General features: G+C 36.7%; 1 protein-coding gene across 2 annotated transcripts in view; it reads right to left on the reverse strand.

The window, feature by feature from the left end:
• Positions 1 to 334: 334 nt before the first annotated feature.
• MATR3 (matrin 3) overlaps positions 335 to 17610 on the reverse strand; it is an 18966-nt gene continuing 1690 nt past the window's right edge. The window contains exons 2-14 of one of the 2 annotated variants that reach the window (XM_009696022.1): positions 13579 to 13640; positions 13033 to 13074; positions 12680 to 12783; positions 11428 to 11480; positions 10795 to 10920; positions 10041 to 10166; positions 9678 to 9848; positions 8271 to 8402; positions 6677 to 6720; positions 5828 to 6218; positions 3759 to 4152; positions 3026 to 3147; positions 335 to 1400 (exon numbers count right to left, since the gene is read on the reverse strand). In XM_009696022.1, coding sequence (XP_009694324.1) covers positions 1350 to 1400; positions 3026 to 3147; positions 3759 to 4152; positions 5828 to 6218; positions 6677 to 6720; positions 8271 to 8402; positions 9678 to 9848; positions 10041 to 10166; positions 10795 to 10920; positions 11428 to 11480; positions 12680 to 12783; positions 13033 to 13074; positions 13579 to 13640 — 1818 coding nt within the window. In that variant the 3' untranslated portion in view covers positions 335 to 1349. Of the gene's footprint in view, positions 1401 to 3025; positions 3148 to 3758; positions 4153 to 5827; positions 6219 to 6676; positions 6721 to 8270; positions 8403 to 9677; positions 9849 to 10040; positions 10167 to 10794; positions 10921 to 11427; positions 11483 to 12672; positions 12784 to 13032; positions 13075 to 13578; positions 13641 to 17610 lie in introns of both variants that reach the window. The other variant, XM_009696030.1, reaches the window with a different exon arrangement.

Here is a 17610-nt window from a genome sequence, read left to right on the forward strand (position 1 = left end):
GAGGCTCAGGCTGAAAGAATTGTCTCTAGTAATTTTTATCTACAAGAACGTCATGTGGCTTTTGTTTGATGAAAATACCGTAAAACTCAAGAAATAAAACTGTCAGCAGAATATACCTACCAGTGTTTTTAACAAGTGATATTTTAATTTGTTTGGGAATAAAAGAGGTTTTAGGAAAGAGAAAGAAAAGTTATGCAGGAAGCTGCTAAATCACAGGTGTTAAAACATGCAAGTTTAAAAAAGACAGCTAGAGTTTCAGTGTGGTATCATGAACACAGGAGTAGAGAGTTCAGTAGACACATTGGTTAACATGCCAAACATCTATAACAAATTACTGTTGCCTAGCTTTGTTTATTGGTAAATCACTTTAGTAACCTGAATTCACAAATAAGCAGTAAAGAACAAAAACTACAGATAAACACAGGTTACACATGCAAATTCCTGTTCACGTATCACATGTGCAGGTACATTAAGAGCACAGTTCTAAAGATTCTTGACAAAACCAGATTTTAACAAAAATGGGTTTAAAATGCAGGTATGAAAAAAAGTACATGTGAAGAATATAAAGATAACTTTTTACATTTCAGGACTCAAATGCTGCTTTTGAATATACTAGAGATGTACGACAGCTACAAGATTCAAGTAAAAGCAGGAAGAGCTCAAGGAAATAATACTGGTCAGAGGAGAATGGGCATTTACTTTTCACTAAAAATACACTGAATAGCTGAATAGGAAAGCCTATCAAGAGCTTAGGAAAAAAAAAAATCACAAAGTTGTAAAGCTGACTAATCACTAATTTTCCTATTTGCTATGTAACAGCAATGACATTAAAAGAAACTGCAATTCAACATTTAAAAATGCAACATACATTTAAAGACTTTTCAGAAGTGAAATGCAATGACAGCCTTACACTCAAAATTAAATATCTGCTAGGCTCAGACTGAAATATGGAATGTTCTAGATAAAATAAAAATACAGTGTTACTTTTGATTTTTTATTGAGAATGGAATTGAAAGACAATTTCTGAAGCTTGAAAGTAGTAAATTTCACTTAAATGAAGTTTTCTTCCCATAGATGAGCTTTCCACAAGGGTGCAAGATTTTTTTCTTTAATAGCTTGACGTGTCAAAACGAAAACTTGTTGCCATTCTCACATTAAGAACAAATCTTTGTCATTAACTTAACTGCATATGCTTTTTGCTACAACATTTAACACATGAACAGACCTATAGAGCCTACTGTATTTCACTAAAACAAAAAAGAGTACAGTATTTCCATCTACTACTTGTACTGCTTTTAAAAAAGATTAACATTAAAAAGCCACTGTTTTCCTTACATCCGTTCTTCCTTTTAAGCTTCTTTCTTTTGCCTGTGGTCTTCTGCCATTTTATCCAGAATTTTCTGTTAAAAGAAAGCAATCATATTTTGGATATATTTAAAGAGTTTATCACAGTCACATCAATAATAGAAAGAAAAATCCAATTTTCAAGTTGTAAAAATCTGTGAATATTAACTGCAAAGGTCGTAACTAACAAGACTGGCACTTCTCCATATACTGAAGCGAAGCAGAGCTCCTCTGAAGCACCACACTATCGTGATGTCAGCAAACATACAGCTCACCATCAGTAAACACCAAATGGCAGCCTCTGCAGGCATTGACCTGGCCCTGCCGTTAATGCCTTCCTAACAAGGCTGGCAAGCCAAGAGAATTACTTTCCATTTTGTCACAGACTTGCGACAGCGATTGTGCCACTTACCTGGTCAGAATTTGCCATCTATAAAGCCAGGGACAGAACATCTCCCCTCCCTACAGAAGGGTTATTTCAGAAGTTTGAGGAATTTGTTATCACTTCAGTGACATTTAGTAGCAATATCAATTCATCTATTTATTTACTCTTATTGTTCTCAAAGTGAACGAGACTCCCAGCTAGAGAAGTGCCTTGCCATTGTAAAACAAAAGCTGCATTTCCTCCCCTTCCTTCCTCGATTCTAAAACCACACCAATGTTACAAAGTCGTTCAAGAGCAGCTCGCTAGTCATTTGTTCCATGGAAAAAGCAAATCAAATCATGTTTCATTTAAGTAAGTGATAAAAGTTAATAAACTGGGGTTATTTCCCCCACTTCCCCTTTTACATCAAGTCTTTAAAGTCCCGTAATCAGGTACCTCAATGGAAAAAAAGAAAAAAAAAAGCTATGGGTGATGGATGAGGTGGGTTTTTTCTTACTACAAGATTCTGCATGGTAATTGATTTTCTGATCTACTCCTTCATAATGTTGTTTGCTTTGTGACATTTATTTGTGCCATCTGCCTTCGAGGGCCCTATATTTGTTTAGGGTTCCCTATTACTGCAAGGGAGAAAGCAAATGTTTTGAGCCTAAGATGCCACCTTCTTCTTTTCTATGGAACCCCCGGGATTTGTTTTCAGCTCAATAACCGACTGGTAGGAAAGCAGTCTATGTGAACACTGATTATTAGAATTTGACTTAGAATTTTCCTTTCTTGGAGGTGACATTTTAAAGCAGCTCACAGTTCACAAAGATACAGCAGCAGCATTATCGTTCATGCCATGCAATCATGTGATACCTAATCCAATTAGAAATTGTAAAACATGCTCACAAAATCAGAAGTTGCAAATATGGATTTTTTTTTTTAAATATATAAAAACTTCAGCTTAAGCTCTGTTGACTGGTTAAAAACCACTCTCAAAGGGACAACTGGAAGGGATTTGAGTCATCTGTATTTACTCTGCACCACTACTTACAAGCCTGGCCTTCACTGCAATCAGAATGCCCTCCTTAATCCAAATTTACACAAAAATGCTGGAGCCCATCTTTAAAGTGTGTATACTGCATATTATTTTCCTGCAAGATGAAGTTTTGGAGAGGTCTAGCTTGAATTAGGAGTTATAGAATAAGCCAATTTCCACTGCCTGAAAGCTTTTTTTTTTCCCTCAGTCCAGTCTCGTTCAGATCTATTCCCCAGGAAAGAATCACGGCATTTAAAATGAACAAGTTTTTGCCTTACCTTCAACTTTTGATAATGAGGAAGGCTGCTGCAATGGGTCTTTTTTGCAACATCTTCATTTGTGTAGAACAGGGAACACAATTTGCAATAAAACCCTGTTTTGGGTACCACATAATTCACACCTAGAGAAGTAAACACCACAAAATAAACTAAGAGATCTACTCTACATCATTTCTTTTAATGTCATATGTCATTTCAGCTAAATCTTAAAACCATAGTTCACTTTACATTAAAAGCTGCTTTATCTTTAAAAGTCCTTGTTTTAGTTTAGTCAAGCCGGGGCCTAGTAATAACTAAATATGTGCAGGCTTTTCTTTTTCTTTTTTTTTTTTTTTTTAAATTTAAAAGCAACCTTTCAGATTAAGGGTCCATTTTATTGGTTCCTTCAAAAGAACTAACAACATTCTGTGATCAGTTTCTGAGTTCTGAGTATTTAGTATGAATCTAAACTATTACCACTATTGTGATTTGTGCTATTAATTGAGTTTGTGTTGCTAAAATACACCTCTTCCAATTTAATTTCTGCCTAAGGAAAGTGTTATGGAGAACTGTATGAAAATAAGGGAAAAAGAAAGAAAGAAAATTCTAGGGTTAGGGGAGGAGTGAAGAAGTGGGAAGCCCTAAAATGAAAGGCTCAGAGGCAATGCGTTGCCAGAAATAAAAGTCAAATGAAATGAGAAATGCTACTGCAATGCACAGAGACATACTTGAAAAGAAAGGGAAACAGCCTTACCGACAGGAACGTTTGGCTGGTATGGCCCAATCCTAAATTCATCTGGAACAAGCGGTTTCTCTTGGACATTCTTTGTTTCCTGTTCATCCTGGGTATCTGTATTTTCATGGGCATTTTTCTCAGTATCCTGCGCTGTTGTGGTATCAGAAGCTTCAACAGTTTCAACCTTCAAATTCTCTTCGGTTTTGGTTCCATTTTCTAACATTTCATTTTCCTGCTCTGGCTCCTCAATCTTGTCTACCTTGATTTCTGCCAAACTGTCATCATTTTTGCCAGCAGATTTTACTGCCAAACCCGACTTGCGGAGTTTTTGATGATCTGAGTCTTCTTCATCACCAACCTCATCTAGAGTGACAAAGCCTTCCATGCTCCGCGGAAAGCCACCCACGTATCGCTGTTGAGAAAATGTTTTCCTTATGTCAGCTTATTCTTAAATGTTTCCCTCAAACTGTCTTAAGTTTCAGAAGAGAAATATCTTCTCCAAAATCACTGGAAAAATGCTCAAATTTTTCCTTCAAGACCTACCTCACTCATTCAAAATGTTACTCAAGCATGCAGAAGTGCAACAAGCTCTTTTTAAGTGTACTCCACTGTCCCAGAATCAAGTGTTCCATTTCAGAATAATTTTTTTTTTGAATCATTAGGGTCCACTGTTTTATCATATCAACATGTGATCTTCAACTAGAGAATTTCGGTATCTTTTTGCTCTATTCTCACTTTGAAAGTCCTTCTAACATGAGTATTTTAATTTTCAGTCATTTGGGCATGCACAAGTTTTGTTTCTATTTGAGACAGTCCCCCAAGATCCTCAAATTCACACCTGCATAAAAGGTAAAACCTTACCAGAACAATTCTGTGACCACTAATAGTATGAAAGTTCATTAAAAAAAAAAAACAAGCTCTTTTTCAACCAGTGGAAAGCCCGGAGCTTCCATGTTAAAAACAAAAAAATAAAAATAACCCAAAAATCACCAGCCACAAAACTGTGGAGGTCTCTTAAAATCCAGCTTCATTAAAAAGACAGTGAATCTGTCTGAATTCTGATTTTATTTTTTTTTTTAAAAAAAAAAATCGAGATACCAGTACTCAACCTGCTTAACAGGAATCATGAGTAGTACTGAAACAGCATTAGCTTTCTACCTGTGCTCTAGGAAGGCAGGTCTTCAAGGAAATAAGTACGGATTTTGAGGCAGTTTATCATCACGGATACCCACATAGTAAGAAATAATCACTGCCATTTGCAATGGCAGTATTAATCCCAACACAATGTAACTAGCTTCCTGACAGGAGGATCCCCCAAAACTGAAAACCACGCACACGTCACTCATTAAGAAACATGTCTGTCTTTCTTGTAAACTAACATTCCAAGTCAATAAAGTTACTAAACCTTTGCATGCTACTCCACATAACCAAGTATGATTAAAAAAGCAGCTGGAAGGACATAAAAACCCCGTGACAGTGTGGGATCATCTGGTGAGAAAAAGGAAATTCACAGCAAGTCATCTATGACTGAAGACACTTTGAAATTAATTGTTTTTTCTTCTCCAATTGGAAATAGGCCTTGGCTAACCACAAATTGACTTGCCTACCTTTCTGGCTAAGCATAACGCATAGATGTACATAGAATTTTGTCCAAGCCTAGATTAGCCTTAAGTCCCAAATAAATATTTTGAATGTCATCGTTCTGCTCTGCTCAAAAGAGTAACTACAGCCAGTCTCATGAGAAACTGCTGGGGAGAAAACAGCTCCTGACTGCTCAGTATTAGTCAAAAAGGGGGTGAAGAGAAAGGCAAGAAAAAGCCCAGCAAGCGACATGGGTAGAAGCCCACAAGTTAACAGCTTCTGTCAAAACAGTAACAGGGATTTATAACTGATTCCATTTGCAAGTTGCATCCAATGGGATCTTCCATTTTCTTCACAGGAGCTTTAACACCTGTTTCTCTTCAGACAGGTGTGCCACACATGTGGTTTAAAGACCCACAGAAAAAGATCTGCAATAGAATGTACTGTGATGTGCTATTTAAGTTAGACAGGGTATTCCCCACTTGAGTATCTTGCTATAGGATTACCTTTTTAAGCTTCTTCTTTGCTGCTGGATTGGCCACAACATTCGCCTCAGTTTTTACGGTCACATCTTCAGCTGTGTCCTTTTTTTCTTCAGTAGTGACATCAGCTAAATTGGCAACATCTGCATCATCTCCTGCAGAGCTGCCACTTTCTAACAGTGCTGCTGCTTCCTCCTCATCCACTAGCAGCTCATCTTCAGATTCAAGGAGTAAACTAGGCTCATCTTGGTCTGCCTGTTCACTAGTTTTAGCACCTGATGGCTCAGCAGCATCATCTTGTTTCTCCTCTTTCGCTTTATCTTCTACACTGCCGCTTTCAGGTTTCTGAGTAGCATCTGTTTTAGACTTCTTATCACTTGGAGAATCTTTGCTGTCTGGAGAATATGTTCTCTTTCTGTAAAGAACAAAGAATACTTACTTGTAAACCTGAGGAGAGCCCTGAAATTACTAAAAAAAAAAAATTTAAGAAAAAAAGCAGGCTGTATTTTTCTAGACAAGCCTGAAAAAGATTGTGTTTTAGTCCAGAAAATGGAGGGTGGAGGGAAATCTTGAAGGATACCATTCTTCAAATATGCAAAACACTGCTCCAAGGAGGAACTGTCCTTTCAAGACAGGATATCTGCTTGTGGGTTTAAATTGCAGGAAGGCAAGGGTAATTAAGGACTGGAAAAGATTTCCTGAGGAGCCTGAAGAGGCTGTGAAATCTCCATCATTAGAGGAAGAGGGCAGGTAGCATATTAAAACAGTTCATCTCAGAGCTTGCGTGACTTCTTTAGTATAATTTCTATACTCTGGATAAGGTATTTTCATATTTCTTTTAAACAACATTATGCTTTAGCAATAGGAAATTACCTAGTTTTATCCTTTTTCAGAAGTTCAACTCCTTTGTTTGGAATCTAAAATAAAAAAAAAAAAATTGTAAGGCGCAGTAGAGTATTATTTATACAACTGTTGCAGCATCAATTCAGACCAGACAGCACAATCTAGCCATGTGCTTCCAATTACATTCACCCACAGGTACTCTTTTACCATGCCTACCTACCAACCAGTTAATAAACTGCTATTACGTTAGACAAGACCTTACCAACCTAGAAATCCCATGTCTTTATTCCCAGTAATTATCAGTTATTCAATACAAAACAAAAAGCATAGCCTGCTCCAGAAAAATAATACACAATTCTTCTTTTGTTCATGAACTGATGCAGTCTGGTGCAGGCAAAGGCACAAAGCAGTCCTAAATCTATACTCTTCTCCCTATTAGCAGTGGGCTACCTGGAAAGCTTTAGCAGACTCACAACACTTTACTTCTTTATGAATTACTCGATAGGAAATTCCACTTGTACAGCAGTAACATGGAAAACTGTTCAATGCATTGATTAAGTATTTGAATTTGCCATGAAGTGTTGATTTTTGGTGCATGATCATGTGCAATAGTAAGATTTCTTCATACTCCACAACAGAAACCTTATATTTTTATGGGACAGCTTGACCGTTCAGATTTCTCCTGCTTTTCTACCTAGTGACCTAGTCTGGAGGAGAAAGTCTTATGATTGCAAGAGTATTAGCCTGGTGTTATGTCAAAAAAACCCCACCAAACCAGCTATCAGCCAGCCCTTCCCTCCTTCATATCAACTGCACACACAAAGGTGCAGTTACATCGTTAAATTCTGACAAAGCTTATAATTCTTAAGAATTAGATTGTAAGACAATCTGTCTATCTAGGCAGCAGGGGTTAGCATCCACAACAGGGATCAAAAAGCTTTCTGGTGCTAGACAATAAAGGTTTTGGATGGCATCTAACACAGGAAACACATTCTGTTGTAACACTTCATAGTTTAAAAAGGAGTCCCTAATAACAAAATGTCTTTTTTCTGTACGCAAGAGTACACATACAACAACACGGACAAACTGACCAGCAGCTGTGAAAAGCCAAAGATTAACCTTACAATGTATGAGTACATAGTTCTGCCATCCACTTTGATTTTACTCGCTGACCATTTTCAGAGGAGAGCAAGAAAAAAAAAGAGAACCCACATTACAGAACACTCTAAACAGAGAAATTTTAATTAAAATCTACACCAATTAGTCTAAAATCTGAATTCTAGTTCTTTGGTTTTTGTTTACTCTGAAAAAAAAAAATCCTTTTACTTTGGTTCTAGGCCTCATAACACCACACTCATACTAACTTCACTTATGACACCAATTGGTCTAAAATCTGAATTCTAGTTCTTTGGGTTTTGTTTACTCTGAAAAAAAAAAAAATCCTTTTACTTTGGTTCTAGGCCTCATAACACCACACTCATACTAACTTCACTTATGTTGCCAGAAAATACTACCGCAAATCCTTCCATTTTACAAGCGGCACTGACTTCTCAATAAGCGATAGCTGTCTTCTACTTCACTTTACACATTCAACTACAATTCAAAAACTAAAACCACTACTTACCCTTAACACCAGCTTCTTGTATTTTTCAGATAAATCCACTTTCACACATCTGCCTTGGAACCAAAGCGCTTTGTTGGCACAATGCTCAACCATAGCTAAAGCATCTTCTCTAGTCTCCATCTCAATGAAAGCCTGAAAAGATTAAAACACACATTAAAAACGACTATGAAATACACAACACTTTTGCAGGCAAAGCTATTTAACTTAAAACGCAGCATTTCCAAATACCGAAACAAAATTATGAGATTCAGCTATATACATCCTCTCTAAACTAGCTGTATGTTTTTAAATTTACGGAAGTGCTCTGTATATCCCAGCTTTTGAATTCAGTAATACCTGTCCCACAGAAAGTTCTGAAGTTAAATAAGCATATAAAAATAAAATCTGGAAAAAAAGGTCACCATAAAGTAAAATAAGATTTCAAATAAAAAGCAACTCATTTATTTGGTGTTTATGTATCCGGGAATTCTAGGGTAGCTAAGAAACTACCCAGTATTTTACTTTTCAAGAGAAGCCTGAAACAGAAAGGCAGCAACTGCTGTCTAAACGCTGCTTTGTGAGGTGTTCCTCCAAGAAACAAGCCTACAACACAATAAGTTTGCTGAGTAAGTTTTTAAAAACACATCTGGGCCAGAGTATCATCAGCAGATAGAAGCAAGCTGTTTCTGCATCCAACTTGGACAGCAAGGGATTTTATTTCTCTAGTGAAATAAGGTCAAGAAGGACTTCCTAGGGGGTCATACAATAGATTGTAGTAATTTTTCACTCCACAAGTGTGGCATTAAGGGATTCAGGCACTCATCTCTTCGAAAAAGAGCTGGAATTTCCTTTTTAACTCAAGGGAGCAAGAAACTGGGACAGCAAAGCTGGAAAAAAATTTAGAACTAAATACTTTAAACTCCTGTGTATTTATAGAAATCACATACATGCACATCCAAAGCATTTTACTACACATATGCAATGGACTATCTTCAAACATTTTTTTTTTGAAGTTAGAGAGCTACAGGACTGCTTTTGTTTAAAGCATGAAAAATAAAGACTAAGTGAAAGAAATGTGTAATAGTGGAATATATTTATTAATGTTTCATAGATAATGTTTTTTCAGCCTTAAAAAAGTTCCAAGACTCCTAGAAATCTGCATAACAAAACAAACCCTCATCAATGCTAACTATACCTTCTTCACAGCTGAGGCCTGTTCTTTCTTTTTCTTTAAAGCAGCTCCCATCACAATAACATTTTGCAGTATGCTAGGTAGCAAAACACCACCTACATAGACGACCTCTAATGATTTCCGTATCTATGCCAGAGCAGAGAGTCTACACATGCACCAATTAAAGGCACATCATTTCTTCACAGTTAAAAACCTTAGTTTCAAATCTTCCCACATGCATTCCAATGGTCAGTTACCTGGCTTTTCATTCTCATGAGTATGTAGTTCTTAATTTTTCCATACGGCTCAGCCAGTTTGAGTACCGCGTTGTCAGAGTATCCCGAATGAGGTAAATTGCTGAGGTGAATCACACGACCAAGTTCTGGTTTTGGCGGCTCGGTTTTTTGGTCAGGTTTACCCTCGGGTTTCTAAAATCAAGAGGGAATGAAATTTTTTAAACTACATACTACATAAAATATACATAGGTGACTGTCCTTTAATTAAGTTGATACAGCTGAGCAGCACATAAATTAAGAATAACTTAGATGCAGCGGCCTCATAACGCCAACTGCCCCAGATTAAAATAAGGCAAAGTTAAAAAAAAAGTAGAAGTGTTTTACCTTTATCCTTTTGTATTTCTGTGACAAGTGGACTCTGACTGGTTTACCAAATACCAGCGCGGGTGTTGTTGAATAGTATTCTACTGCAGCCTGGGCATCTTCAGTGGTTGACATTTCAATAAATGCCTGAAATCATTTAAAACCAAATTAAGTGCTACTCCTTCAAGAATTGGTATTTTTGTTTAAAATCTCAAGCTCTTCCTTGCTTTCCTGTAAAAACAGCTGCATCAAAAATGAAAATTGCCTTTTGGTTACAACATTAACTGACCTGCAGAACTTGGCATGAATTTCACATATTTTATTTAGGTGCACAAACAGAACTATTTGGTTTGTTTACATTCCACCTAGATTTGGATTCCAAACATTCAAGTGCTTCCTGCTTTTTCTCTTCAATGACATTGGCTTTTTCCACACTGCAAAATATGACAGTCTGTATAATACAAACTAAGACCAAATAGGTTTTCAGAGAATATTAGAACAAGAACAGAATTTGCAAGCACAGTTTATTTTTGAGAAAGCCATGAACAACTGACAAGGTGGATTTTTTAACAGTATTTAAGTTAAAATGCAGTACTATGGCATTTCTGGAAGAAAACATAGTAGTCACTCTTCCTTTCACACATGCGACCTTGGTGACACGTGTGTCATCTTGCTTGGTAGCTAGGTCCTTTTACAAAAATTAAGCTCAGACAGTAAACCTAACGTAAGGGACACTAAGCAGTGCCAACAGCAGTACTAAAGGGCCTTGTATTACCTCATTGATTTTGTTTAGAATCAGGTGATTTGTAATTATTCCAAACGGTTCAACAAGCTGAAGCAGCTGATATCTCAAGTTCTTCCCCCTCTGGAAATCCATGATGTGAACAACTCTGCTTGTTTCCTGTGGAAGACAAAGCATGCATACACAACATGAAAAGAAAATGTGTACCAGCTAACCTACAAAGAAAGTCTGTCAAGGCTCTGCATTACTTGTATCATTATTTTCTTTTACATTTTTAAATCTTCAGTAGTAAGCAAAACAACATGCACATAGAAAAGGCACAGAACCGCCAGGGATTTCCACAGAGGAAGATGCCTGCCGTGCCAGAGTTGCCTGTCTGTATGTTCATGTCCCACAGCTTCATCCTAAGAGAATGTTTAAATAGGGTCTGTACAGCTTTGGAACAAGTATTTTGTAGACTACTTGGCATAACGAAACCCCAATCTTATTCCAAAGCTTCCGTATTCCCACACAAATAAATCTTAAAATCTCACTTCCAAAGACAATCCATTGATTCAAAAACAACTTTAAAAAAATCTTATGAAAGCAAACAAAAAGTATGTAACATAAAATTGTGGGGTTTTTTTAAACAAACAAAAAAAAACCACACAAATTTTTAATACTAACCACTCTGCCCTTTTGCATGTGTCTCGGTCCTTGCATATTTCCATTTCCAGCTCCTTAAAAAAATTAAGAATGAGCAAGCTTAGTTCAACCTGTAAGACTGGTATTAACACATCTCTTCACAAGTTCTTAAGACATAAAAAAAGTTACTTGTAATACTAAACCAGAATGACATCAAGTTTTAAAACTAATTATTTCATTACAGTCTGAAAAGGCTGTTAATTTGTTTATTTCGGAGCTCTTGTAACTTGAGGTCCTCCTTCCTGACTATTCTGTTCAGATTAACATTAGAGAAAGAGCTACATTTACTGATGTGCAGAAATAGCAGAGAATAACTAAAGTCTGTTGAAAAAATCTCTCTCCTGATTTAGAGTATGGTTTGCCATAGCAAAACATCTCTGTACACAAAAAGATGTGAGATCTCTAACTAAAATACACTTTTTAAAATTGAGGTTTTAGGTGTAGAAAAAGACTCCCAGTTTTGGTTCTAAAGCAACACCAATTCTATTGCAATGCCCGTTTTAACTAGAAAACGCCTGAAAAGAAACCTTTTCATATAGTTTGGCTTGAAGTCAAGTTGGAGATGATTTGAAAAGTTAACAGTATTATTTTAACGAAACTCAGTATGAATGCATCTATCACCTAAAAATTCCTTTAAAATGTCTGAAATACTTGTATTCTGTCAGGATACCTAGGTAAATGAATTAGTTTTGCTCTTTTAGTCACTTGAACTATTGAAAAGGTAGGAAGTAACAACTTCAGGCAGGAACAAGATTCTTAGCCTGCCTTCCTGCGAAGAAGAGACTTGCATCATCTGTCTTCCCATTTCTCAGTTGCTGTTCAAACCTTTTTTGTCAAATTCATTTGAAATTCAGAGGCGGAAAAACTTAAGACATTGAATTCTTGCAAGTTTCACAAAAAAAACCCCCGCCAACATGTAGCTAATCAGCAGACAGACACAAAAAACTTCTAGATAGGAAAAAATACAAGTTTAAAACATGTATGGATTAATCAAACACGGTTAAAAAAACCCAGCCACAATAATGTGGCTGGTAGTTAGCAGGTGGTAGAAAGGTGAAAGTGTGGGATCTGAGTACCAGTCTTTGGCCAGGGAGGGACTAAAGTATTTCAGTTCCACTGCTCAGGAAAGCGAGTGTTTTGTTTTGTTGTTCTAAAACACTGGTAACAAATTAAAACAACTAAAAAATAAATCAAGAACTTAAGTCTTGTAAAAGCAGGTGCCTGTTGATGTTACCTCTTGGCCCAACAGGAGGTCCTCCAAGGTGAAATGGAGGTGGTGGTGGTCCCAGAATTCCTGGTGCAGGGTTTGTAGATTGCTGCAACATAAAGGGATCACCCCTAGAAAGAGAGGAACACATACCTTAATTTTAAACCAAAAAACTGTGACTGATTCTCAAAAAAGCCCCAAATTTCTACAGAGCATCTAAGAAGTCAACTCTAGGTACTTTTACCGCTGCTCTTCAGCTAGTAGAAAACAAAGGGAGCAATCCATTTGAAGAAAAGGAGGTGTGTTTCACATAAAATCTTAAGAACATCCTCCGCTTCAAATAAAAAGTTACAAATACTTTAAAATTCATCACTACTTACATTCCATGTCCTGAATCACTGTCAGGATTCCATTCTGGGTATCTTAAAAAAACAAAAAGAAAAGGTAAGGTAAGAAAAATACAACCTCCTCTACCTATGTGTTAAGTTTCATACAAGCAGTAATAGCTTTACATGTTAACACAGATAAAAAACATGGTAACACTGCCCACTATAGGATCACTACAAGAGATATGAGCAGTATCTACCAACAGAAGTGCTATTCTTAATGAGAAGCTTCCTATAACTGCCAATTTATAATACAAATTGCACACACTGTTTTACAAAAAAACTTAGAAGTTGGTATAATTGAGTAATAAAAAAATTATTACAGATTCTCAACTGTTAAGATCCAACTCTTTAAAATGTCACATATAGATCGGTAGGATTCAACAGCCCCTTCTTTTGTCCTGAAGATGCCCTTTTGTTTCCATTCCCTACAAGGCACAGCAGAGTTTTCTAAACCTGCTTTGTGCAATGTCATTCACCATTATTTATTTCTACGTGCCCTCATGCCACAAGAATGTTTGCTGTACTTCAAATTCATACATTTCAAGCAGCAGCTGACAACGTCGGCTGTGAGTCGCTCCATTGATATGATGGTTCCACTCCTGCAGCAAAGTAAATAATTAAAAATTGTCACACACAGCAAGCCATTTTTAACAAAATAATGTTGTATAGCGCAGTATCTTCTCTTCTAAGCTGAAGTATCAAAGATACATAGATAACAAAATCTCTTTTTGTAGTTCTTTAAAGAGACACTAAAATTGGACCTACCTCTTAACTCCTAACCTGGGTGAAAAGGTGTCTGATGAAAAGTGTCTTGCTCTACAGGCTTGATTCTGCCTCAGAGGTGCAAAGCTTACCAGGGGATAATTGCTACAGCATACATGCATATCATTGTGATTTCACCTTTTAGAACTGAATGGCGAGATACGGGTTTTTTTGTCTTCAGTAATTTTAGAATTTCCCCCACTCTCTGCTTCATTCCTCACACTTTTAAAGATTAACGTGAACCAAACACTCAAGTTTTTAGAACGATAAAGCAGCCAAGAAATTGCAAGGAATTCAGAAAGGAAAGACTAAAAGAAATGAAAGTGCATAGCTAGGACAAACTACAAGTATATAGGCGAAATATAAAAATATATGACCATCTGAGGGGAATAACCAAGAAAATAAGGAGATCTAAATCAAGATGGTACAAAGGAGGAATAATGGAATTAAATCAAATCAGCCAGGTAAAACTCCTTCCGGTTCTGGCTTTAGCACTAGAAAGGAATGATGGCTTTCTAATTCTTCTCTGCAGACTCTTTTGATTACAAAGGGAGTTATTTATTTCAAGAGGAGAGAATGCATGTGGACTTGTCCTTTATCAGAGTGCCTGATCTCCACATCCTTACATTCTTACACTAGTTTGTGCTATATTCAGGCTTGTAAAGTGACAGAACTTGGGGAGTTTCACTGCTGCACATCTGTGAACCACAGTCTAATTCTCACTCTGCTGCTCTTCAGTAAGCAAAAGGATCACCAGAGACCCAGGGGGCAAGTTAGATTTAGGTTCACAGAGAAATGAAGGGCAGAGTAATTACAGATCTTTGGGTGGCAGTTTAACATCTGAAGGTTTTCTCTTATCGGCTACATTTTCAACTGTGAACACATATACTGCACTGGCCAACTGTTCTATATGTCTCTTCTTACCTGTATATTTCTGCTCAGCACCCACAAATGATTTTTACCTAATCCATCAACTTTCTTGAACTTTAGTTTCTGCCACACTATAGCCATCCTTCTGGATACCATGAGACACTCCTGAGGCTTAATGTAGTGTTTCCATATGCTAAACGCCTACCTGCACTTTCCACAGAGGAAAAAAACCTGGATTTAAAGTCTCCCATAAAGTACTGTCATTAAGCTACACTACGGTATTACTTCATGATGTCCAGAATATACATGGAGCCAGGTGAAACCTTCATTTGGTTTATCATGAAGATGTAAAGTGAGAGCACCACTTCTTATTAACTGCACAAGATGTGGGCTCTGCAACTATAAATTAATAAATACACTGGCAATCAGGATGAAAAAACCGCACCAACCCCCCCAAGCAAACCTACCTATGAAACATTCAATACTTTAAGTTTCTTCAGTTTAAAACTTGCTAACAAGTTTTAGTGCTATGCTACAGAAAACAGTCCTTTAAACACTAAAAAAACCTCTAAATTTGGGTGCACAATCTGTAAAGCCTCAGTGGCTAATTCTGCTAGATATAACATGTTTCGAAGCTGTCTTAACACGTAATATAAAATTATTACAAACTGCAGTAGAAGTTATCTGCAAACTAGAGCCAAAGTTTGGGATATGTAATTCTCATTATACTTCAATTGCTTTTAAATTGGCAAAAAAGGGAGACTTGACATCTAATTTAGGATTTATTTCACACCTCACATCCCCCCCCGGAAAATTTTCAGAACAATAATGGCTCATATACATTATTAATTTTTTATTAAATACCATTCTTAATCTGGACTTCCTTGTACTCCCTGCCTCTATCCAGTTTGAATCATCACTCCTCGGAGGTTTCAGGGCACTAAATATTTACAGACACTAACTAACATGAACGCCCAAAGTTAAGCTAGAGATAATCTGAACTGAGTTTCTTAAAACTCAGATTACCTTTTGCCTCAATTGATGCAAGCAAGAGGACGCACTGTTCTTCAGAAAATTAGGCCAAACTTAAGCACCTAATTTTAGAGAGTCCTCTATTAGGGACATGGCCATGGTTTTTTTCCTTTGAGATATATCACCGTTTCAAGTGTTTAACCTCAAAATTCATCTCCTCATGTTGCATGAGCCTTTTTCCTTGGCAAGGAAAACAATCCCTCCACATCTAACACCTCATTCCTTGATAAAGGGATCAGGATTGACAAAATGCCTCAAAAAACTAGGGCATAACTTACTTTACAGACAGAAAACAAACTGGGTCTTAAACATTGCTAGAAAGAAAAAAACAGAGGACTATGCTGCCAGCTTAAGTTACACTAAGGGTGTTTAACCCCTTGCTTGGGCTTAAAATACAGATTGCTTTATCACACACTTTAAAAAAAACCTTCTATGATATTTTTATTTGGAAGTGGGGAAAATGAGATTTTGATACTGCAGTAATAAGTTTACATTGTCCCAGCTAAGAAAAGCATTCCCTTTCTGCTTTCCATAAATTTTGGTTCAGATCAGATTACTTTAAAATTAAGCTCTACTTGATTCAATTTTGTGGGAGACACAAAATAAGAAATTCTGCAACTGTTAGGTATGCAAAGCAGAGGAAAAAAGGAGAGAAAGAGAAAAATTCTTGCAGCGACATGATTTCTGAAATTAGAAACAAAGCCCAAATGTGGGTCATAAGAAACAGATGATCCAATCCCAAATATTTTATGGGGTACTAGCAGTTTAAGTCAAAGCATATTCCTAAAAAAAGATCGTTTTCCATGTTACAGAAGTAGTCAGCTATTTAAGTTATACTGTCAAGGTACTTCTCATACCTGGAAAGATACTTTATGTTGGATATCCTTTCAATAGATCTGCATACCAAAGCAAACTAAGAACCACGAGGCTTTAAAATAAAGTGCTAAAAAGAACCCTACTTACAGGATTACTGGTTGCCATCTTCAAGGGCCTCAGAAGTTTATGTTTTCAATCTAACCAAATGAAGTCCTTTTACAGAACTGAGCATGGCATCTAAACCGTTAACACTTAAAAAACCTTTTATGAAAATAAACGTCAAATATAGGAGACAAGAAACCTGGATTACTGTGATTATTTTATATAAAAAGTAATTAAAGCAACACAAGTTCATAAAAGCTGGAGTCATTCAGCGTGTGCTCTAAATAAAACTGGTTTGATCATTTCCTTGCAGGGACAGAATAATTCTCGTGTTTCAAAAAGATCAGATGTACAGAAGCAGCACTTTTTGAGAGGTAACTGTAAAGAAATGGTTAGTAACAGCAATCCCACATTGTATCAATTGTACAGTAATAGCATGTATTATATTTTCAATTGAAGGCCTTCCAGCTAATTAGCCACTAATTGTGACAAGAGGGGCACTGTATTAGCCAATTAAATTGCCTAGCATACTGAAAATCAGCAAGATGAGTAAAATTGGAAAAGCTGAAAGTGAGAAGGCTCTGAAAAATAACGTCTGAATAAACAGGCCATTTTGAGTAACCTGCTACCTTTGCAGAGAGTTGAGCTGCTCATGAATAAACTAAGAGGGAAGTCTCAGCATAACCGAATATACCCGAAGATCCACTCTACTTGCGAGTTGAGTAAAGAACACTACTAGGAACACAGAGCGGGATACTGCAACAGCAGACTGATTGCTCGGAGAGTCTACAGGGATAGATGCAACATGTGACAATAAAAAGTGAGTCTGAAGTGTCTAAGAAAGGTGTGAAAAAGGAGAAAAATGACGACAAATTTCAGCCATAGTATGGATAGAGTGTTAAAGTGAAATTAAAAAGGCAAGAATGAGCTAATCTAAAACGTGTTTTTTACTTTTGCAAATAAGTTCCAGGGCTCTACATTAACTCT

This window comes from Cariama cristata, unplaced genomic scaffold (genome assembly GCF_000690535.1).
Source record: "Cariama cristata isolate BGI_N322 unplaced genomic scaffold, ASM69053v1 scaffold5430, whole genome shotgun sequence".
In the NCBI taxonomy this organism is placed as follows: Eukaryota; Metazoa; Chordata; class Aves; order Cariamiformes; family Cariamidae; genus Cariama; species Cariama cristata.